General features: G+C 34.7%; 2 protein-coding genes and 1 pseudogene across 6 annotated transcripts; all 3 read left to right on the plus strand.

Annotated features, from left to right (window-relative positions):
- Positions 1-107: 107 nt before the first annotated feature.
- LOC108807755 (uncharacterized) lies at positions 108-6,544 on the plus strand (annotated as a pseudogene).
- A 1,481-nt stretch (positions 6,545-8,025) lies between these two features.
- On the plus strand, positions 8,026-15,252 carry LOC108812774 (uncharacterized). Of its 5 annotated transcripts, none has more exons than XR_008936042.1 (23): positions 8,026-8,302; positions 8,560-8,827; positions 8,898-8,966; positions 9,037-9,174; positions 9,276-9,393; positions 9,577-9,659; positions 9,746-9,841; positions 9,930-10,098; positions 10,188-10,330; positions 10,406-10,492; positions 10,851-11,036; positions 11,361-11,528; positions 11,662-11,782; positions 11,877-11,946; positions 12,362-12,449; positions 12,552-12,672; positions 12,992-13,185; positions 13,271-13,379; positions 13,477-13,632; positions 13,927-14,029; positions 14,198-14,223; positions 14,290-14,463; positions 14,654-14,793. XR_008936042.1 is itself a non-coding variant. In XM_018585124.2 (23 exons), the coding sequence occupies exons 1-23, from the start codon at positions 8,151-8,153 to the stop codon at positions 15,071-15,073; spliced, it is 3,153 nt and encodes a 1,050-aa protein (XP_018440626.2). In that variant the 5' UTR covers positions 8,031-8,150; the 3' UTR covers positions 15,074-15,252. The 5 variants fall into 5 exon arrangements, 3 of the variants coding, with proteins under 3 accessions (XP_018440626.2, XP_056845717.1, XP_056845719.1); XM_018585124.2 differs by lacking the exon at positions 14,198-14,223 and adding an exon at positions 14,880-15,252 and having other exon boundaries at positions 8,031-8,302; positions 14,654-14,799; XM_056989737.1 differs by lacking the exon at positions 14,198-14,223 and adding an exon at positions 14,880-15,252 and having other exon boundaries at positions 8,162-8,302; positions 8,516-8,827; positions 14,654-14,799.
- A 1,956-nt stretch (positions 15,253-17,208) lies between these two features.
- LOC108813675 (cyclin-dependent kinase C-2) lies at positions 17,209-20,215 on the plus strand. The gene is made up of 12 exons (XM_018586304.2): positions 17,209-17,427; positions 17,750-17,831; positions 17,928-18,018; positions 18,119-18,148; positions 18,245-18,354; positions 18,443-18,515; positions 18,600-18,720; positions 18,821-18,938; positions 19,020-19,159; positions 19,247-19,304; positions 19,394-19,464; positions 19,555-20,215. Exons 1-12 carry the CDS (start codon positions 17,315-17,317, stop codon positions 20,057-20,059), a joined length of 1,512 nt encoding a protein of 503 aa, XP_018441806.1. The 5' UTR covers positions 17,209-17,314; the 3' UTR covers positions 20,060-20,215.
- The last annotated feature ends 2,872 nt before the right edge of the window (positions 20,216-23,087 follow it).

The following is a 23,087-nucleotide window of genomic DNA, read 5'->3' on the forward strand; positions in this document are numbered from 1 at the left end:
GGACGGGAGAAGTTGGTGGCGAGTTGGAGAGAACAGGGAAAACGGGTCAGTCATTCTCTTTTACATACGTCATCTATTTATTTCACCTAACTAATTTGGCAATATAAATGTCAGGTGTTTACATGGACACTGACGCATGGGATATGGCCCTGGAACCACCCCGCTGTACCAGTCACATCCATGGGTTCTAGTTGTTCTTCCAACTGGAGAAACACTAGGTGTTCTTGCTGATACAACAAAAAAGTGTGAGGTATATGAATAGCTAAGTTGGTGCCACCTCTTTGCTATGTAACCTGTCATCTTCAATTAGAACATAATTTTGTTGTTGTCTAGATTGATCTGAGGAACGAGGGATCATACGAATAACCGCTCCAACGGCATATCCAATTATCACATTTGGTCCATTCTCTTCGCCCACTGCTGTCTTGGAGTCCTTGTCGCATGCCATAGGTATGTTTTTTAATTCTCCTTCTTTTTCTTTTTTTTTTCGAATTTCTTAATCGTGCTTCTTTATGTCATTGCAAATTTGCGTATATCAGCTGTTAACTTGGCTCGATGACTATAGAAAAGATCACTAGTTATGATAACTGTTTATGCAATTTATATGGTTTGAACCACTTTATATCGTTTGATTACTAGTTTTTGTCTTGACTTTTGTTCCTTAGTAAGTATTATTTAATACGTTATACTTCTTGCAAAAGAAAAGTTATATACTTTCTATTTATCAGGAACTGTTTTCATGCCTCCAAAGTGGGCATTAGGCTATCACCAATGCCGTTTTAGTTATATGTCAGAGAAGAGAGTAGCTGAGGTCAGTGTTTTTGTTTATATTCTTGTTGTTTGGTGAAGCTGATGAAATAATGAAAGGTTATAAATAAGTGATTGCAGATAGCTCAAACATTTCGTGACAAGAAGATTCCAGCAGACGTGATATGGATGGATATTGACTACATGGATGGTTTTCGTTGTTTCACATTTGACAAGGCATGTTTTTCTTCTAGATCATTCAAGTTTATTTTTATCAGTACTTACCATGGTTTACATATATATATAGACTAAGGTTTGTAAGTTTTAGCCTACAAATGTATACGAAAATTAAGAAAAGTACTCAAAACTAGTCCGCTATTAATCTTCGATTAATCTGCGAATTTCAATAAACCCGATTCAGGCCTATCGTAATTAAAAGTTTTAGATATTGACACTAACATTAATAATTTACGGAATATTACGTTCAGGAACGTTTCCCGGATCCTAGTGCTTTGGCAAACTATCTTCACAATAATGGTTTCAAAGCGGTCTGGATGCTTGACCCTGGGATAAAACAAGAGGAAGGTTACTCTGTGTACGATAGCGGAAGCAAAAACGATGTTTGGGTTAAACGAGCAGATGGAAAGCCCTTCATTGGTATTTCTATTTGGTGTCGTGATTTTTTATGCTGTCTTGTCATGTCTTTGTCTTGATGTATATGCAGCAAATTTATGACATTTGTGTTTGGTTTCATTAGGTGAAGTATGGCCTGGACCTTGCGTTTTCCCTGACTACACAAATTCTAAAACTCGGTCTTGGTGGGCTAATTTGGTTAAAGACTTTATATCAAATGGTGTTGATGGTATTTGGAACGATATGAATGAGCCTGCAGTTTTCAACGTAAACTTTGTCTACTTTCATTTTTTGCTATTTTCTAGTCAGAATATTATTCCATTTTTAATGTGTTCTTATTTTGTCTATGCGCAGACCGTGACAAAGTCAATGCCTGAGAACAATATTCACTGTGGAGACAATGAGCTTGGAGGTGTTCAAAACCACTCACACTACCACAACGTATTTTTCTTGTTCTGCTCAAATTTAAATATTCCTATGCATGTATGAAGTTATATTAGCTATATAAATATGCACTGGGTCCTTGTTCTAGATTATCACCGTTCCATATGGTTTTGTGCATGTAATGTATAGAAATAGAGTAATAGTCTGATAGAAATAGAGTAATAGTCTGATAGAGTAATAGTCTGATAGAGTAATAGTCTGATAGACAGACAGAAAACTATTGTAAATGATTTGTAATCAGGAAAATACAGAGCTTTATTAGTTATTTTTCTATAAATTTTCCTTGCAGCTTCCCAAAAAGCCAGGTCTCTTATGAATGTATGTGTTGAGTGCTCTAGGTAGATTGAATTTGAAGAGACAAGAAGTGGTTGGTCTCTTAATGTAGATGCATTTTAGCCAAAGAAAATAAACTTTGGACATTCGTTAGCTGTTTTTGCATGTTTTAGGTACCATGCTAGGCATTTGAAGTTAACATATTCAAGATTTTGTCATTGTCTAGGTGTATGGGACTCTGATGGCGAGGTCAACTTATGAAGGGATTGAGCGAGCTGATACGAATAAGCGACCTTTTGTATTGACAAGGGCTGGATTTATAGGGAGCCAGAGATATGCTGCTACTTGGACAGGAGATAACCTTTCAACCTGGGAGCATCTACATATGTCTATATCCATGGTTCTTCAGCTGGTAAGAATTTCAAGAGTTCGCTGCATATTTATCACAAAATAAAACACCATTGACTTGGATTACCACTTATGTTGATAACTTAAAATTTTATACTCATGAACATGAATAAGCGCCTTTGTGTTCCTTAAGTTCCGATGTTTCTTATAACTTAATACTTTTTCTCATTTTAGTAGAGCTAACCGCATAAATCAGTAAAATATGGTTTTTCTGAAAGAAATCACAAATACAGTTGCCACTTTTTAACTATAAAACGTTAAATTTCATTCAGGGGCTGAGTGGTCAGCCCTTATCAGGGCCAGATATCGGTGGCTTTGGAGGCAATGCAACTCCGCGGCTATTTGGACGTTGGATGGGGGTTGGAGCTATGTTTCCATTCTGTCGTGGCCATTCTGAGGTTGCCACTGATGACCATGAGCCATGGTCATTCGGAGAAGAGGTATAGAAAGAGTCACCTGAAAAAACTCGTATAAGATATGCATGCCATCTCTTAAAGAAAGTCAACTTCTGGTTTTAAGATTTTATTTTGCCACTAATGAACTATGGTCTCTTAATTAGTGTGAGGAAGTATGTCGTGCAGCATTGAAGAGGCGTTACCAACTGTTACCACATTTTTACACCTTATTTTACATTGCCCATACAACTGGTGCTCCAGTTGCAGCTCCAATCTTTTTTGCTGGTAGTTTTTTTTTTGTAAATTATTGGATTCCATCTCTTGAACTTTTGCAGTTATATCGTGTTTTCATAAATGCAGATCCGAAAGATTCTAGACTAAGGACTGTTGAAAACGCCTTTCTTTTGGGTCCGCTTCTCGTATATGCAAGGTTTTCTTCTTCCTATTCAGAGTCATTGCTTTCCTTTTTCCAAAATATTGTAGAAAAGCTGTCATCCTTTTCCAAGTCTTAAATGCTATGAAAGTGAATTCTAGAAACAAGTGATCAGATTGTTGGACATAATGAATAACAACTTATGAGGTGTTGCACAATTGACTAACAACACACTGTCATCATAAATTTTCACCTTATTTATTTTTCTTTTGAGTCATTAACTGTAGAAGCTTACAGGAAAAATGTTTATTCACGTTTGTGAGTCGTTCAGTAGTTTAATCTACAAATCATATACTCATCAAGTTGTCTTTGGTTTGTTCTATCATTGTCTAGCACTATAAATAATCAGGGATCACATGAGTTGCATCACATATTGCCCAAAGGAACTTGGTTGATGTTTGATTTTGAAGATGCACATCCGGTATGATTGCTGATAGTTCTGACTCTTTCCTCTTCTTTCTTGGGTAAATAACTTAGATTTTTGTATTATGGTTTCCACATGTTGTTTACTCGTTTCTTTGTGTCAGGATTTACCGACATTATATTTACGAGGTGGATCCATTATATCAGTGGCTCCTCCACATCTACATGTTGGGGAGTTTACACTATCAGATGACTTGACACTACTTGTATCATTAGATGAAAATGGTAAGTTTAGCTTCTGATCCAGATAGAGGAGACCTACTTTTGGCCTAGGCTATGCAAAAATAGTATACTAAACTAGCTGATTCTCCATGCCTTGAGCACGAACAAATTAGTGTTTTCTAAGAAATTAATAATATATTTTTTAGAGATAAATATCTGGGATTACAATTTTTTTTTTTGGGCTTGTTGGTATAATATTTTATAGGTTTAGTTATAAGAAATAAAAGAATACCTTTTGAATCTCTGTTTAGTTTTGCTTTGAATTAATTAGTCAATAAGCTATATCGTTAATGGTAGTTTATATTTTTCAAATCTGACAAGTGAATGATAGAACTATATTCTGGAAAACTCACTTGTAAATAATAGTATAGATTTGTTCACCTTGCCACTTATTACTGTTGTCAATCTCTTAATAATCATGAATGTGTAATTCTTTGTCTATGTCAGGCAAAGCTGAAGGCCTCTTGTTTGAGGATGATGGAGATGGATATGGCTACACTAAAGGAAGATTTCTAATCACAAACTACATTGCTGAGAGGCATTCGTCCATTGTTACTGTTAAGGTTTCAAAGACTGAGGGAGATTGGCAGAGGCCAAAGCGCCGTGTTTATGTCCGGCTATTACTAGGAGGCGGTGCAATGGTACCGTTCTTTCTCTTGTTAAGAAAATCTTGTGTAACTATTAAGTTAAAAACATTTGAATCATAAAAAATGTTGAACAGCTTGATGCTTGGGGAATGGATGGAGAGACTATCCAGATTAATGTGCCTTCAGAAAGTAAAGTTTCAGAATTAATAACCACGAGCAGTGAGCGCTTCAAAGTTCATATGGGTAAGTCTAAATCTCATCTTCTCAATATGCATGTAGGATAGTGTGTAATCAGTTTTATAAATATTGATATATATTGCTTTTTCTACCTTGTTACATACTGATGTACACCTCTTCAGATTATAGCTGCTGGCCGCTATATTAGTATGCGCGGCTCATCATTGTATCTTTTGATATATTTGTGAACATTATCTTTATCATCATAAAATAGCTAAATCCAAAGACTAATTCTTACGTAGTTTTTTGTGAAAATATTCATAATGTCTTCAGTGTGTATTATTGAAATGTAGAAAATACAAAACTGATACCTGAGAAGGAAATGCTACCTGGACAAAAGGAACTTTCATGGTTGCCGGTTGAGCTAAACAATGGCAACTGGAAACTAAACATAGTTCCTTGGATTGGTGGAAGGATAATGTCCATGTCACATGTTCCATCAGGTAATATATTGTTTTCTGTTTACTAGTAAGCATGATAAAGGTTGGGTCAATGTTTACTTTTACTTAACAATTTTGCTCGATTACAATTTTCAGGAGTACAATGGCTTCATAGCAGGATAGATATCAATGGTTATGAAGAGTACAGCAGTACTGAGTACCGGTCATCTGGATGCACTGAGGAATACAATATCATTGAGTGAGTTTACTTTGACGGCCTCGATCTCACACATGCATATACGTTTTATACTCTGAATCTTTATATAAAAGTACAATGAAGGCAAAGAGTTCACTGCTGCATCGGTTTCTCGGTTATGGAAGGCAACGCTCTCTGCATTATCTGTATTTATGTTACTAAATAAATTGTTTTATCTCATAATGTAGGACGGATTTAGAACATGCAAGAGAGGAAGAATCTATTATTCTAGAAGGTGACGTAGGTGGTGGACTTGTTCTTCGGCGTAGAATTACCACACCTAATGACAATCCAAACATTCTTCGTATTGCCTCTGTCATTGAAGCCCGCAGTGTTGGTGCTGGTTCTGGTGGATTTTCAAGGTTTGTCTACTTGCTTCACTCTTTCCTGAACAGTGAAACCCAAATCTTTAGTAATCTTTGTTTTCTGATTTAAGTAGAGTTTCTAGACATAGATAGCTTGCAATTTCACATGGTGGTTCTTTTGATGATGGTTACTAAACGCTGCAGGCTGGCATGCTTAAGAGTCCATCCAACTTTCACTCTTTTTCATCCAACCAAATCGTGTGTCTCATTCACATCGATTGATGGTGCCAAGCATGAAGTTTGGCCTGATTCTGGAGAAAAGTTATATGAAGGGAACAACCTCCCACATGGTAAGTACTATACATGTACGATCTTCTCATTGGTCTCATGTTTTATACAATATCAACTTACTTTATATTTTCTGGCAGGTGAATGGATGCTGGTAGATAAGAGCCTCAATCTAGGGCTGATAAACAGGTTCGACGTTAGTCAGGTCTTCAAATGTATTATCCACTGGGACTGCGGAACCGTTAACATGGAGCTATGGTCTGAAGACAGACCTGTTTCCAAGGAATCACCTCTGGAAATAGAGCATGAATATGAAGTCACTAGTTTCCCATAATTGTGTTGCAAATGTGTTTAACTCAGTCCCCCTGTTCGCAAAAATCTACTTGGCTATTTTGGGTTGTTCTGTTTTCTATGCATTAATAAATGAATGAGGAGTGTTTGACATATATAAGGGCATCTCCAACCCAACTCCATTTTTTACTCCAAAATGAAGTAAAAGTAAGTAAAAGTGAATATGGAGTAACATATGCTCCAACCCAACTTCATATCTCACTTCATTTTGAAGTTTACTCCATAAATGGAGTAATCTATTTTTTGTTTGTTCATGACTCCATTATAGAGTGAAAAATGGAGTAGGGTTGGAGTAATTTTACTCCATATTCACTTTTACTCTATTTTGGAGGAAAAAATAGAGTTTTACATTGGAGATGCTCTAAGTACGCTACTGGAAGTAGTGAGAGACTTTGAACCGTACGAGACTTTGAACCATACGCTGGCATAAATATGAAAATTATTTTTCATAAATTCTGTAAATTTACTAAAAAGTTATTTTTTCATAAAATATAACAGACGGGTATTAAAATGACTAAAATATATTTTATTAAATAGGTAAAAGATATTTATTGACAAAAAAGGTAAAAATATTTATATGGTTATATCCTATGATTAATTAGACTAGATTTAAGTGTGTAGGTAATAGAGCATGGGTCAATGCTCTTATTCACCAGCGATCGAGAAAACACATCATGTGAAAGAAAACCGAAGAAAAAAATCTAAATTTTGTTTCATAAAAGAAATCTTGATTTAATGTTTAAAATTTAGGGGATGCCGTTTAGGATTAAAAATATATTTAGAATTAAAATAATTTTAAAATAGTTTCAAAACTAAATTTTGGAATTGAATACAAAATTTTGAAAAAAATATTTTGATTTTTTTTTTCTTTTTTTAATACTTATTTATATATCTATAAATAAAGATAAAATAATTTTTTATCTCTTTAAAAAAAATTATTTTGGCCATGTTCTTTCTTACACGTTATTTTGTTAAAAATTTAATTTTTGAAGATTTTTGCTATCTTTTAAATTATATTTAAGATGATAATAACACAAAAGGGAAAAAAATAACAGGAAACAGCAGTGAATAATAAAAAATGAGATGAAATGTCCGAATAGAAACTGCAAATTTGGTAAAGAAAGTAGTGCAAAATTAAAGTGCGCTGCGATTTGTTAAAATACTAGATTAAAGGATGGATACATTTTTTTTAAAACGTTTTTGAAAAAGATAATTTTTTATATAGAGTTTTGTGTAATCATATTTCAGCTTAATATTAATTTAATTTGATATAATAATCTATTAAATAAATTAAATTCATTACTAAACCACATTTATCAATTGGATATGATAATGTTTTAATAGAATAAATTAGATTATGATCCGTTCTAACATGGCGAGTATATTTTTTGTTTTACTTTTTTAAAAAAATTTAGGTTTGTATTTATGTTTTTCTTATTATATTTTTGTTTTCTGTATAATATTTTTAAATAATTAATAAAAATTTCTAATATATTCTATTAAAATAGTTAGACCACTTATATCAATTTTCAAAAGAATAGATATTTTGAAGTATTAAACAGTTGCCTGATCGGTAAAAGTAAACAGTATACTTAATATATAAGATGAAAAATGCAAACGGTTTTTGAAAAAGAGCAAACCAAATGCCATAAACGATCGTATCACCTTTGTGAATGGTGTGGTGTCTAGAGGGTGCGGGTTTCAAAATACCGCATCCAAAAAAACACGCAAATTGATTGTCGCCATTCATAACCGAAGTATCTCACCAATGGTATCATCGTCATCACTCACAAGCGGAACTCTAGCCTCTTCTCCTTCCTTCTTCTCTAAATCCAATCGCTCTCTTCCCTCTCTCAATCCGATCGCTCCATTGCTCTCCCTTCCCGCTATCAGATCCTCTGCTCTTGCCGTCACCACCAGGTCCTTTCTCTCATTGAGAGAACTATAATTTGATTATTAGATGCTGTTTTGATGAAAGTTGTTAACTTTTGATTGCTTCTATTGAAAAGTTCGAATCTTTACCAATTTGTTATGCAGAGGAAGCAAAGTTAGAGATGATTTATGTAGAACCTTGCTCTGTATTGTAGATGAAGAAGACTAATAGTTTATTTTCTTGGAGAAATGTCAAAACAGAGTTGTACAAGGAGTACTTACTAGTACAACCACCTTGCATGCAGAAGCCAAGGAAGACGGTGTTTGGTCAGGAGGATGAATGTAAGTGGAGGAGATGGCTCTGGAACTGCTCCATCCGACATGATTTTTGAGCCAATTTTGGAGGGTGGAGTTTTCCGGTTTGACTGTTCCGTTGAGCATAGGAAAGCTGCGTTTCCAAGTGTCTCATTTAAGAACAGCAAACACCGGGAAGTACCCATTCCTACTCACATTGTTCCAGCGTTTACTCCTACTTTTTCCCTTTTTCAGGAGCAACAAGTTGTCACTTTTGTGGTTAGCATTTCTCTTTTTTTTTTCTTTCTGAAAAGAAGTTTCAATCTTGACATGTTCACTTGTGATGCAGTTTTCACCTGGCACGTCGTTTTATGGGACGGGAGAAGTTGGTGGCCAGTTGGAGAGGACAGGGAAACGGGTGCGTCCTTCTCTTTTACATACGTCATCTATTTATTTCACCTAACTAATTTGGCAAATTTAAATGTCAGGTGTTTACATGGAACACTGATGCATGGGGTTATGGCCCTGGAACCACTTCACTTTACCAGTCACATCCTTGGGTACTAGCTGTCCTTCCAACTGGAGAAACCCTTGGTGTTCTTGCTGATACCACACGAAAGTGTGAGGTATTTATATATGGATGGACATACGCCTCTCTTTTGTGGACTCACTTTGCAATGTAATTTTTCTTTTTCATTGTATTGACATATTTTTTCTTGTCCTTAAGATTGATCTAAGGAAAGAAGGAGTCATAAGAATAATCTCCCCTCCATCATATCCGATAATCACATTTGGTCCGTTCTCCACACCCACTACTGTCTTGCAGTCCCTGTCCCATGCCGTTGGTAATTTATCGATTTATGTTTTTTCTTCTTTCTTATTAGTTGTGCTTTTTTATGCTATGCATTGAGACATTTCATATTTCAAACTGTTTCTTAATTTTCGTTCGTCTTTACCTTTGTTCTCTCTTTTCCTCTCCTTAGTAAATATCATTCTGTTCTAAATAAGTTATGCTTTCTACTTATCAGGAACTATTTTTATGCCTCCAAAGTGGGCATTAGGCTACCATCAATGCCGTTGGAGTTATATGTCTGACAAGCGAGTAGCCGAGGTCAGTATTTGTTCATATTCTTATATGTTGTCTATAATTTTTGGGCCTCCCTGTCATGATTTTCATCATTGTGGCGATGATTGCAGATAGCTAAAACATTTCGGGACAAGAAGATTCCATCTGATGTGATATGGATGGACATTGACTACATGGATGGATTTCGTTGTTTCACATTCGACAAGGTGGGTTTTTATTAGTGCTTCTCATGGTTTATACGTAGGCTAAATTTATAAGTTCTAGGTATTGACATTATATGAAACACTATTTCAGGAGCGTTTCCCGGATCCTAGTGCTTTGGCAAAACATCTTCACAATAACGGTTTCAAAGCGATCTGGATGCTTGACCCTGGAATAAAGCAGGAGGAAGGTTTTGATGTCTACGATAGTGGAAGTACGAATGATGTTTGGGTTAAGCGAGCAGATGGGAAGCCCTTTATTGGTATTCACTCTCTTGTTATGATTTTGTCTTGTCATGTTAATCTTATACTTAATTTAAACATTTCTGAAGTTTATGTTTGGTTTCATTAGGTGAAGTGTGGCCTGGGCCTTGCGTTTTTCCTGACTATACGAATTCCAAGGCTCGCTCTTGGTGGGCTAATTTGGTTAAGGATTTTATTTCAAATGGTGTTGATGGTATATGGAATGATATGAATGAGCCAGCAGTATTCAAAGTAATTCTCGTATTCTTTGCTTTCATACTTGAATTCTTTATGAGTTTTCATGCGGCCTTATTTGTCAATGTTCAGGTTGTGACAAAGACGATGCCTGAGAACAATATTCACAGAGGAGATAATGAGCTTGGAGGTGTTCAAAACCACTCGCACTATCACAATGTATTTATCTTCTTCTATCGAGTTTCAAATTATCTCATGTTTGGAGTTATCCAAGTTATATAAAAATGCAGTGGGTCCTTGGCTTTCTGGAGTATGTATATATAGACATAGGATGATAGAAAGATACAGACGATTATTACTTGTCTCGTTATGGTATGGTGTTATTAGCTCTTAAAATTTTATCTTGGAGCTTCCTCAAAGTTACTTGCCCATATCTATGCTGAGACAAAGGAGAAATTTTTTGTAGTGCATCTAGAGTGAAAGTAGTTGGTTTCTGAATGTATATACCTTTCGTACCATATTTAGATAAGATAGTAAGCACTTCAAGTTAATATTGTCAAGATTTACCGTTGTCTAGGTCTACGGGATGCTGATGGCAAGATCAACTTATGAAGGGATGGAGCTAGCTGATAAGAATAAACGACCTTTTGTATTGACAAGGGCTGGATTCATAGGTAGCCAGAGATATGCTGCAACCTGGACAGGAGATAACCTCTCAACCTGGGAGCATCTACATATGTCTATATCCATGGTACTTCAGCTGGTAAGAATTTCAAGAGACCATGTCCTCCTTATCGCAAAACTAAACCGCTGAGTGTGCGATTATCTTTTTTGATGTGTAGTTAATCTGTTTGGTTAATTGCTTAATTGGTTGATTTCCTTATATCAGTAGTTTTCTTTTGTTCTTTTGAATTCTAGTGTTGCTTCTAACCTACAATTGTTTTCCAGTTTAGTAGAGCTATCATTACAAATGAGTAAATATATATATATTTTTTTAAGTTCTGTATATTTGATTTGGTAAAGAACCATGTGACATTGTCATGCGTTAAATTAACCATCTGCAACACCTTTGATAACTTATATTCAGGGACTTAGTGGTCAGCCCTTATCAGGGCCGGATATTGGTGGTTTTGCTGGCAATGCTACTCCACGGCTATTTGGACGTTGGATGGGCGTTGGAGCTATGTTTCCGTTCTGCCGTGGTCATTCTGAGGCTGGCACTGATAACCATGAACCATGGTCCTTCGGAGAAGAGGTGTTTTTTTTTTGCTAGCAAATCTTATAAGAGCTATTTCAGTATTAGAATTCATATTTTAATAATATGCATGGAACGAGCAACGACTTGTTAGTTTGCAATCTCTTATAGAAAATCAACGATTTTTAATTAGTGTGAAGAAGTCTGTCGTGCTGCATTGAGGAGGCGTTACCAACTCCTACCACATTTTTACACACTATTTTACATTGCCCATACAACTGGTGCTCCAGTTGCAGCTCCAATCTTTTTCGCTGGTAGGTTTGTGTAAAATTTAGTATTCCATTTCTTGAACTTATGCAGTGATATCTTATGTTCTCACTTTCCTTTTTTTTGTCTTACTGTATGCAGATCCTAAAGATCCCCGCCTAAGGACTGTTGAAAACGCCTTTCTTTTGGGTTCACTTCTTATCCATACGAGGTTTTCTTCTTCCCATTTAGAGCGGAAATGATTGGTTCTTCCATCTTTTGCTTGTTGAATTTTGGAATTATTGCTTCCCTTTCCTCAAAGCTTACAGATTTCATGAGTAAACTCTTTAATATAAGTAATCAGATTTAAGAGTTTAAGCATGTTGAACTAGAACCATTTATTGGGCATACTGATTGACAATTAGCGAGGATTAGTCGTAAAGTTGTTTCAATTAAATTAAGATTGCTGCTATCATAAAATCTTTCACCTAGCAATCTGTCTCTGTCGGTGTCTTGTCTTTTTTTTGAGTCATTTATTGTAAAATCTTCCAGGAAAAATGCTGTTTATTTATCCTTGTGAGTTGCTCTGTAGTTTATGAACTGCCAAACATCTAACTTGTATTTGGTTTGTTTCTATCATTGGCTAGCACTTTGTCTAATCAGGGATCACACGAGTTGCAGCCTGTATTGCCCAGAGGAACTTGGTTGAGGTTTGATTTTGAAGATTCACATCCGGTATGGTTACTGAAACTTTCAGTTTCCTCTTCCTTCTTCTATTGGGAAAGAAACAATTAAGTTTATGTTTTCCACGTTTTGTTATTCCCCTCATGATGCCAGGATTTGCCGACGTTATATTTACAAGGCGGATCCATCATAGCACTTGGTCCTCCACATCTCCATGTTGAGGAATCTAGTCTGTCAGATGACTTAACCCTACTTGTGTCATTAGATGAAAATGGTAAGTTGAGCTTCTGATTCTGACAGGGGAACATGCTTTTTAGCTTAAGATATGATAACGTTGTAACTTTTCATTTCTGCTTCTGTTGGTCTTGTTGTAACTTAGTTAGCAGAGGTGGAAAAATAACTGTAATTGCTTCTGGTTGTGGTGCATAGTAGTGTTTGTTATGGTCTTTCTCAACAGTTGTTAATTTTACGTATACCCAAGGTCAGGATCATGTATTAGGAAAATTACACTTTTGTGGATTGCCTTTTGAGCTTTTGTTTTCATATTATTAATTTCATAATCAGCATATGACAATAAGTTTTTCATTTATCAGGGAAAGCTGTAGGACTCCTATTTGAAGACGATGGAGATGGATATGGGTACAGAGAAGGCGGATATCTAATTACACACTATATTGCTGAGCGACAGTCGTCCATTATTACTGTGAAGATTTTCAAAACGGAAGGAGAGTGGCAGAGACCAAAGCGCCGTATTCATATTCAGTTATTGCTTGGTGGTGGTGCAATGGTATTGTTCTTTCACTTTTTAAAAAAAATATCTGGGGGGGGGGGGGTAAGTTCAAAAGATTTAAATATTACGTAATGTTGAACAGCTTGATGCTTGGGGGATGGATGGAGAGACTATCCAGATTCAGATGCCTCCAGAAAGTGAAGTTTCAGCGTTAATATCTACAAGCAATGAACGGTTTACACTTCATATGGGTAAATCTCATCTTTTAAATATGTTTGTAGCTGCACCCGAGTTCTAATTTTCATGGTTACTTTCTTAGTGTCTTTCATGTGTTATCATTGAATGTAGAAAATACAAAACTGATACCTGAGAAGGAAATGCTACATGGACAAAAGGGAATGGAACTTTCAAGGGAACCAGTTGAGCTAAACAGTGGCGATTGGAAACTGAACATAGTTCCTTGGATTGGTGGAAGGATATTATCTATGACACATGTTCCATCAGGTAATATATACGCTCTTTTGTTGTCTATTATTAACTTTTAAAAAGCTTTAGATCACTTGTGAATAAGATACTTTCAACATTTTTGTGGCGGAGGCTCAAGATCATATACAAATTCTATTTTTGAAGTATATAATCTCAGCCATGATCACAAGCACCTGAAATTTGTGTTACAGTAGTAAATGTGAACTTGCTGAATTTAAAGAGCTGATTCGGTTAATTGCTAACCGGGTTATGTGTCCTGTTTTGACTCTTAGAAGGTTGAAAATAACAATTTTGGTTGATTGCACTTTACAGGAGTTCAGTGGCTTCACAGCAGGATAGAGATGAGTGGTTACGAAGAGTACAGTGGTACTGAGTACCGGTCAGCTGGATGCACCGAGGAATATAATGTTATTGAGTGAGTTTACTCTCTCTCTCTCCCTCTCCTCTCCTCTCTCTCTCTCCCTCTCTCTCCCTCTCTCTCTCTCTCTCTCTCTCTCTCTCTCTCTCTCTCTCTCTCTCTCTCTCTCTCTCTCTCACACATGCACATTTCATGTATGCGATGGTTTTTGATATGAACATACAGTATGACAAAGGCTTATACTATGGCAGGTAGCACTCTCTCTCTCTACATTATGTTTACTTCTGTTACTGAATTGATTGTTTCATCTTGTATAGGAGGGATTTGGAACAGGCAGGAGAAGAAGAATCTCTTATCCTTGAAGGTGATGTAGGTGGTGGACTGGTTCTTCGGCGTAAAATCGCAATACCTAAAGACAATCCCCGACTTGTTCAAATTACCTCTAGCATTGAAGCCCGTAGTGTTGGTGCTGGTTCTGGTGGATTTTCAAGGTCTGTCTTCTTTCTTTACAATTTTTTTTTCTTTTGCCACCATGCCTATGTTTAATGGTTTTGTAACATTTTTATCTATTATAAGACATGGCTCTCAGACCACTCTTACAAGAGAATACATAATCGTAGAACAGTGGGAAAAGAAACTATAGTATTTTTTTTCATATGTGGTTGGAAAATGATGTTGCAGGCTGGTATGCTTAAGAGTCCATCCAACTTTCTGTCTTATGCATCCGACGGAATCGTTTGTCTCGTTCACATCGATTGATGGTACAAAGCATGAAGTTTGGCCAGACTCTGGAGAGCAATTATATCAAGGGAACAACCTCCCACATGGTAAAGTACTGTACCTGTACGGTCTTCATATTGTTCTCTCATGTTTTAATAAATAAACATAGTCTTCTTTTTTTTTGCAGGTGAATGGATGCTGGTAGATAAGAGTCTCAATCTAGGGCTGGTAAACAGATTCGACGTTAGTCAGGTCTTCAAATGTAGTATCCACTGGGACTGTGGAACCGTTAACTTGGAGTTATGGTCTGAAGACAGACCTGTTTCCAAGGAATCACCTCTGAAAATAGAGCATGAATATGAAGTCACAAGTTTCCCATAATTCTGTTGGATTATATGTATTTACGATATCAACTCATTTCCCTGTTCTACTTGACTGCTTGGGGTTGTGTATAAATAAGTGAATGAGCAGTGTTCGTACGTTTAGATTTACAGTTTCACTGTGTTGTATTGGATTACTTTGCTACCCAAATAAACCAATACATATTATATGTGATCTTATTAACTGACCAGCCTAGGGAAAAATGTACACGATGTCTGTAAGGATTAATGGTTTAGTCTGGTTTGGTCAATCTCAGTTTCAGTTTCTATCGAGTTTAAAAATGATTTTCAACAAAGACTAAGAAATCGAAGTATATACTATTATTTGATGAAATTTATTTGTAATGTGTACACTAATTAATTATAGAATTTTTCTAATATTAAAAACAAAACAAAAATGAAAATATCTTATATCTAAAATTCAACGAAAAAGGTCACTTCTTTTTTTTGACGGCAGAAAAAAAAAAGAAAAAAAGGTCATTTCTTTTACATACATATTTTGACTCATAATATTAATACTTATATACAATTCTCTTTGCAAGATGTTACTTTCACGAACGGACCATTTAAACTCTTATTACATGGACCCGGAAAGCAAGCCAAAATACATTGATCAGTGTTTAAGTACTGTATGTTATTAAATCATTGTGTAATAAGGGTGTGCATTTTTCAACTTATATCACATACGAAACTTGCATTCATTCATTTTAACCATATTGCAATCATTTCGCTTGAGCATATAACGTTTCATTGGTTTATCAATATCGACAGAAAGCTCATCTTGTTTTGACTTTTAACCCATATGATAGTCATAGATAATGTAAAATTTGATTTTTATATATAGATATATATATATGTAATATAAAGAAGAAAAACAAAATATGAAATGCACATCCATATTTTCTCACGCACCACCAGGAACCTTGAAAACTGAGTAACAAAAACAAATACAAAAATGGTTAATTATAAGTAAAGTACGAAGATGATTAGATTTGTAATTGTAAGTTTTAAGTGATACTCACTTCCGCAATAGGATCCCGGAACTAAGAGATCTCCGCATGCATGAGAGATTTTGAAAAGCTTATTTTGGTCAAAAATTGCCGAAAATAATCTATTGGCGCCTTTGCAGAAGCAAGCCATGTTATCGATTTGTATATATTCGCAGCAATCTTTGGATGGAGGAACCCATGGTGTACCCAACTTGAGAGAATCAACACAGTTAAAATACTCAGTATCACGTCTTTCCATAGTATATGGAGGTTGAGCTTGCGATGGAATTAATCTCACAATCAGTAATGTAAACATGAACAAATAAATGATCTTGAGAGACTCAAGAGTATAAGTTTTCACCATCGTTTCTCTTGTTGGTTTCTTTCTTCTATATGTGTTGATACTCTTCTTCACAAGCGCTTTCATATATTATATATATATGCAAATTCTATTTATGAAAGTCCAACAATGCAATTATGAAAGAAAGAAAGGGAATTCAAATCCATGCCAAAAAAAAAAACACAAAAGAAACAAGTCCCTTTGAATACAAGGGTAATAAATATTAATTACTTATTTACCATCTTAAAAAATGGTTACATCTAGAGTTTGACTGAAAAACATATTCAGCAATAATAAATTAGAGGAAAATTTAAATTTTATTGAATGATTCTGATTTTCAGCCAATTAGATGAAAAAATGTTTTTCATCCATTAACACCAGAGAAAAGAAAAAGTAGGTTACCATGTTACTCTAGTACTAGTCAAAATAAAAGTTTTACTCTCAGTTTCAGTTTTAATTTCCTCCACTTTTAGTTTTTTTTTTATCTCAGCATTTGACTTTATTATTTACCAATCAAAGCCTGAAAGAAAAAAATGAAAAGAAGAAATCATTAAAGAGGTCAAAAAGAAAATAAAGAAACACAATTAAAAAGATAAAAAAGAATTACACAAGTACTATCAAGTATCAATCTTCACTCTTTTTGTCAACTAGTAATTACTCATTTACCATATTTTTCGTCAAAAAAAAAATTACTCATTTACCATATTTGATTATTGACTATAGTATGTTTTCTTTTTAACAGTCAACGTGGGTTACTTGCAAGGGAAGGAACACGCAAAATAAATTAAAAAACTAAACCGATCCCATAAACCGAAAAAAAAAACGCTAAGAAGGCTCTTAGGGTTTCCCAGCCGACGGAAGCGACGACGAGGGCCGAGCCAAATACGATTCGTCAATCGTTGGAGAAGGAAGAATGGCGATTGCGGATTTTGGGCAATTGAATATGGAGGAGCCCCCTCCGTTCTGGGGATCTCGTGGCGTCGATTGCTTCGAGAAGCTTGAACAGGTCGGCGAAGGAACTTACGGGTATCCTTCTTCCTCTTCTGGGTTTTTGTTATTTGATTCCGTTTTGAACCGATTTTGATTGCTAATTCGCCATTCCGTTTGCTTGATTTTTGGTCTGAGATTGTGTATTTTTTTTTGATTTGAGTAAAGTTGGATTCTTTAGGGTTCAGGTTGTAGGAATCGTTATGCTTGAGGGTGTTAATAGCTTTGCATCATTAGTAGTTTTAAATTTAACCCAATCCAAAAAGCTAGATTACACAAAAGTTAAGCTTTTGATAATTGTGAGTAAACATCAATCTCAAGCTTTTTTATTTTATTTTGGTGTTAATATGTCTGGCTACAGTCAAGTATACATGGCTAGAGAAATTAAAACTGGGGAGATCGTGGCTCTTAAGAAGATCCGTATGGACAATGAAAGAGAAGGGGTAAGCTAAGCTAATCTAAGCTTCATCTCACTACTTAGCTTACAAAAGTTGAATCTGTATGACTTATATCAATCTCTCTTTTTTGTTTGCTTTAAGTTTCCCATCACAGCCATCCGTGAAATCAAAATTCTGAAGAAGCTGGATCATCCAAACGTCATTCACTTGAAAGAGATTGTTACTTCCCCTGGTAAACAAGGAACCCACCTCTCTCAACCTGCACTAGCTTCAGAATTTTCCCTTGTTAAGTTTGATTCTTATGCCTTCTTTTTGTTTTTACTTTACAAAAGGTCGAGATAGGGACGATCAAGGAAAGCCAGGTTAGTGAGACTTATCCAATATCCTTTTTTTTTTGGACAACTTAGACATACCGTCGTCACATAGTGAAAGCTTCTGTCTTTTGATCTCATTTTTAGATAATAACAAATACAAGGGCGGAATCTACATGGTCTTTGAGTACATGGATCATGACTTGACCGGACTTTCTGATCGTTCTACTCAGGGATTTACTGTTCCTCAGATCAAGGTATCGCCATTGGCTTAGATACCTTGTTGTAGCCTTTGCAAAAACCTATTTTTATTTCCAACTTCGTTTGATATTTCGACATGTATAGTGTTACATGAAGCAACTGCTCACTGGGCTTCACTATTGCCATATTAAAAAAGTTCTTCATCGTGATATTAAAGGTGATTGATTGACTATCCCCTAAATACATTTGTTGACGGACCTTTACTTGCTACTTTTACCTATATATGATATTGTTGATGCAGGTTCCAACCTCCTTATTGACAATGAGGGAAACTTAAAGCTTGCGGATTTTGGGCTTGCACGGTCCTATTCTCATGATCACGATGGAAATCTTACAAACCGTGTCATCACGTTGTGGTATAGGTATGCATCCTTTGGAAGCTATACACATTAAAGAGAGAGAAAGAGAGAGAGAGAATAAGTCTTGCTTAACTTTGTTTGCATCTTTAATGTATTGCTGTAGGCCCCCTGAATTGTTACTCGGTGCCACAAAATATGGACCAGCGATTGACATGTGGTCAGTTGGTTGCATATTTGCTGAGCTTTTGAATGGGAAACCAATCTTGCCTGGCAAAACTGAGGTCGGTTTTTTTTTCATCTTTGGAACATCTCGCGCATGCGTTAGATTTTGATTATTCACTCAAAATGTCATCTTTCTCCAGACTGAACAATTGACTAAGATTTATGAACTCTGCGGATCTCCTGATGAAAACAACTGGCCTGGTGTTTCGAAGATGCCTTGGTTTGACCAACTGAAATCACCTCGGCCCTTGAGAAGACGTTTAAGGGATATCTACCGAAAGTAAGTTTATGCGGTTGTGCCAGTTGCAACACTGTACCTTTTTGTTACAGGAGAGGTTTCATTTTGGCTTTTTCTCTTTTACTATAGCTTTGATCGCCATGCCCTTGAACTACTGGAAAGAATGTTGGTGCTTGACCCGTCTCAGGTACCAAACTAAATCTGAAATATTAGCAAATTGCATAAATTAAGAGCCTTCTTTTTTTTTGTGAGATTTAGTTCATTTTGTTGGTGCAGAGAATATCTGCAAAGGATGCTCTTGATGCAGATTACTTTTGGACTGATCCGTTGCCGTGTGATCCAAAGAGGTAATCGAATTGCTCTTAAGTTTTGTTATTGTTTATGAAAAATCATTTGGTGCATATGACCGGACAATGTTCCATGTCTCCCTCAAACAGTCTACCCAAATATGAATCATCACATGAGTTCCAGACAAAGAAAAGGCGGCAAGAGATGCGTCATAATGAGGAAGCAGCCAAAAAACAGAAAATGCAGCATCCGCAGCAACACTCTCGTTGGCCTCCACAGCAACACGGTGTTGGTCAGGCTCATGCCGCTCCACACTGGCCTGCTGGACCGAACCACCCTATTAACAACGGACCACCACCTCAACTACCTGCTGGTGGACCTAGTGGTCATCACTATTATCAGAATCCCCGTGGCCCCGCACCTGCTTCAAACGGGTACCAGACTGGAGGGTATAATAATCGGAGCCGTGGAGGTTATAGCAGCGGATCATACCCTTCACAAAGTCGAGGTGCACCTTATGGCGCTGGTCCTAACGGTGGCTATGGTGTTAGACCGCCCAACTACTCACAAAATGGCGGTCAGTTTAGTGGCTCTGGAAGAGGACAGAACCCAATGGGTGGTGCTAGAAACCAACGATATGGAGGATGGCAATAATAAGTAAAGAGAGAGCTCAAAGACTGTCTTGTCATATGGTGGTGGGTCTTGGCTCGATGTCTCAAAGGCAGTTGTGATATTAGTTATGAAAACTTCTTTCTCGACAAACAAAATCTATTTGTTAATTAGTTTCAACATATATGAAGTTAAACTGAAGCGCTGCTTGTCTCTTAGACCTGATTCATCTATCTGCTCATAGCATCATCTGTATAGCTCACAGCATGATTGGTCCACAGAACCCATTGGCAAACATCACTTTATGGTGCCCAAGGCGATGACTCTATCTATAGCCAGTTATGTTGTTTTTTTGCTTCTCCGATTTTTGGTCCTGTCGAGAATGATTAATGTATCAACTTCTTAGTTTCCACAAACTTTACTGATGTTTGGGAAGCTCGTTTGGTTGAACAGAGACATTGTTTTTGAGAGTTATGTTTAGATTTGTACTTCTTGAATCTACCGCATGGTTTCCTCCACAGTGGAAGTACTGAAAGCTTTGGACTGTGAATACTGGATAATATTTCATTGTGTTGCATAAATTTCAAATTAGTAAACTACAGTATGTAAAATATTTATAGCTAAAATATAATTCACTTTTGAAATTAGTTACTTGTGTATATTAAATTAGAGAAAATTCCTAGGTTAACAATTTTTAATTTCTTATCACCAAAAAAGCATTCAAAAAAGAAATTGACAAAAAATTATTTCATTAAAAGATAAATATACACTTGCACCTCTAGATTTAAAGTGGAAGTATAAATCTGGAGACGGTGTAATTTAAGTCTGGGGAAGTTTACTGATATTTAGTTTATTTATGATTCTTATTAAAATGTTTCAAAATGTTTTTGTTGAGTCAAGAAAGAGACAATGAACTTTTCAATTTTTACTCGATTAGCCATATACTGATTGCAGAGAGTACTGAAGATACTAAAGTGGATCGACCTGTCAACTATGTTCACACCTGCTGAAATTGTTCGAAAAACCCAAAGATGACCTCCAACCTAATTTACTTATTGAGTTTCACAAAATAAAAATGATAGATGTTAAAGTATTATATCTTAAACACAACATTAAAATACAAACTATCCTAAACAAATATTCATTCACTGTATATAACTAAATAAATTTTAAAATGAATTGTATGCAAATTGTAAAAAAAGCTATATTAAAGGAAATTATATATTTGATTATTTCGGATTATAGTTTATGTATCGAACTCAAAATATATTAGCAATTACCAATAGCCGATAAGAAAATAAAATGTATAAGACAAATCATTATATAACAAAAAAATCAATATATATTAATAATGGGAAATAAAAGAGGAAATTTTCAATTTTACCACTTTGTTGATAGCAATATTTATGCTTACAACCAATAAAGAGACATTTTCAAAAATATTTTCTTTATTAAAAGATAAAAGACTCTTATACCATTGTTCTCTATATATATAATAAATAAATATTATATACATACAAAAATACAAAATTTTTTATATGTTTTTGAATTATACTTTTTAGAAATTCGAAACCTAAACCCTAAAACCTCAACTCTAAATTCTACATCCTAAACTCTCAACTCTAAACCCCCAATTCTAAACCCTAAACCCTAAAACCCTAAATTCTAAACCCTGAATCCTAAAATCTAAATCCTAAACTCTAAACTATATCCCACCTCTTAACTCTAAACCCTATCCCACCTCTCAACTTTAAATTCTATACACCTTTCAACTTTAAATTATATACACCTTTCAACTCTAAACCCTAAATTTAGATTGGTTAACACTAGAATTTTTTTTGCTCAAAGTTAATCATAGGGTTATATATTTTTTTTCTCTTATTTAAAAGTGAGGGTAACATGAAAAGTGGTATTATAAATGTAATATTTTAGGCAATTTTCCAATAAAAAAGTTAAAATAATATTATAAAATCTATACTATTATTTGCGAAATGATTTTTCGCAATGGAGCTCTCACGTTAAAAGTTAGACTGGTTAATTTCGATTCTACCCTTAATGAATAAATTATATAAATTGGTTAAAAATAAAAACGAATTTAAAATCTATTTGATTAAATAATTGTTTAAAATTAATAATAATAAGAATTATCTAAACTCTAAAATATATATTTTCAATAAAAATATAATTCTTATATACATATATCGTGTTGTTATCCAGAAAGTATATTTTAATAAGAAAGTTAAAAATTCAAAAACAGAAAACACATAACTAAATATTTATCAAGTAAAAAACTTTATTTTGTATATAATTAAAAAGAGAATACTGAGTGATTTTGAAGATTTATTTATTAACAATGAATATAATGTACAAATAAATTTCAGAAAGATATAATACTTAAAATTTCCAATGAAAACATTAATAAGAACTACAATTTTTTTTACTAATATATATTAATAAGCAATTATAATTTTTTTATTCCCGTATATGCGGGCTAAATACCTAGTTATACAATATATAACACTAAATATAAATTATGTATTTAAATTTTTATGATAATATTAAAATTATATATTTATAAAATAAAAGATATCCTCATGAACTTAAAATAAACAGAAGAAGTAATTAATAAAACCGACGAACATGAAAACAATAAAAATATTTTAATGAAATCAGGAGATTTGTTGAGAAAGTTAATAGAGATCATATTTAAAATTGGTTTTGTTTATATTACTATCATTGAGAGTCTCGTAGACATATTATATTCGTATCCGAGCTATTGAGGAGGTGATGCAGTTTTGTTTTATTGTTTCTATTTGTTGACCGTAGATGGTCTCACTCCATCGTTATTTATTATTATTAATATATTATTTAAAAGACCTGTAAAAATGGTATACCCTCGAAAATTTTGAATAAAATCAAATCATTAATATTTTAACAATTTTTCATCAAATATATATGCTTCCTATTGCAGTTAAAAAATTAAAACCTTAAAAAAATTATTATCTCTATTTAATTTTATCTATTGTTTTAGATATGTGAAAAGATTAAAAAATATTTAATTTTCTATATTTTA

Source organism: Raphanus sativus, chromosome 6, assembly GCF_000801105.2.
Source record: "Raphanus sativus cultivar WK10039 chromosome 6, ASM80110v3, whole genome shotgun sequence".
NCBI classification, from domain to species: Eukaryota; Viridiplantae; Streptophyta; class Magnoliopsida; order Brassicales; family Brassicaceae; genus Raphanus; species Raphanus sativus.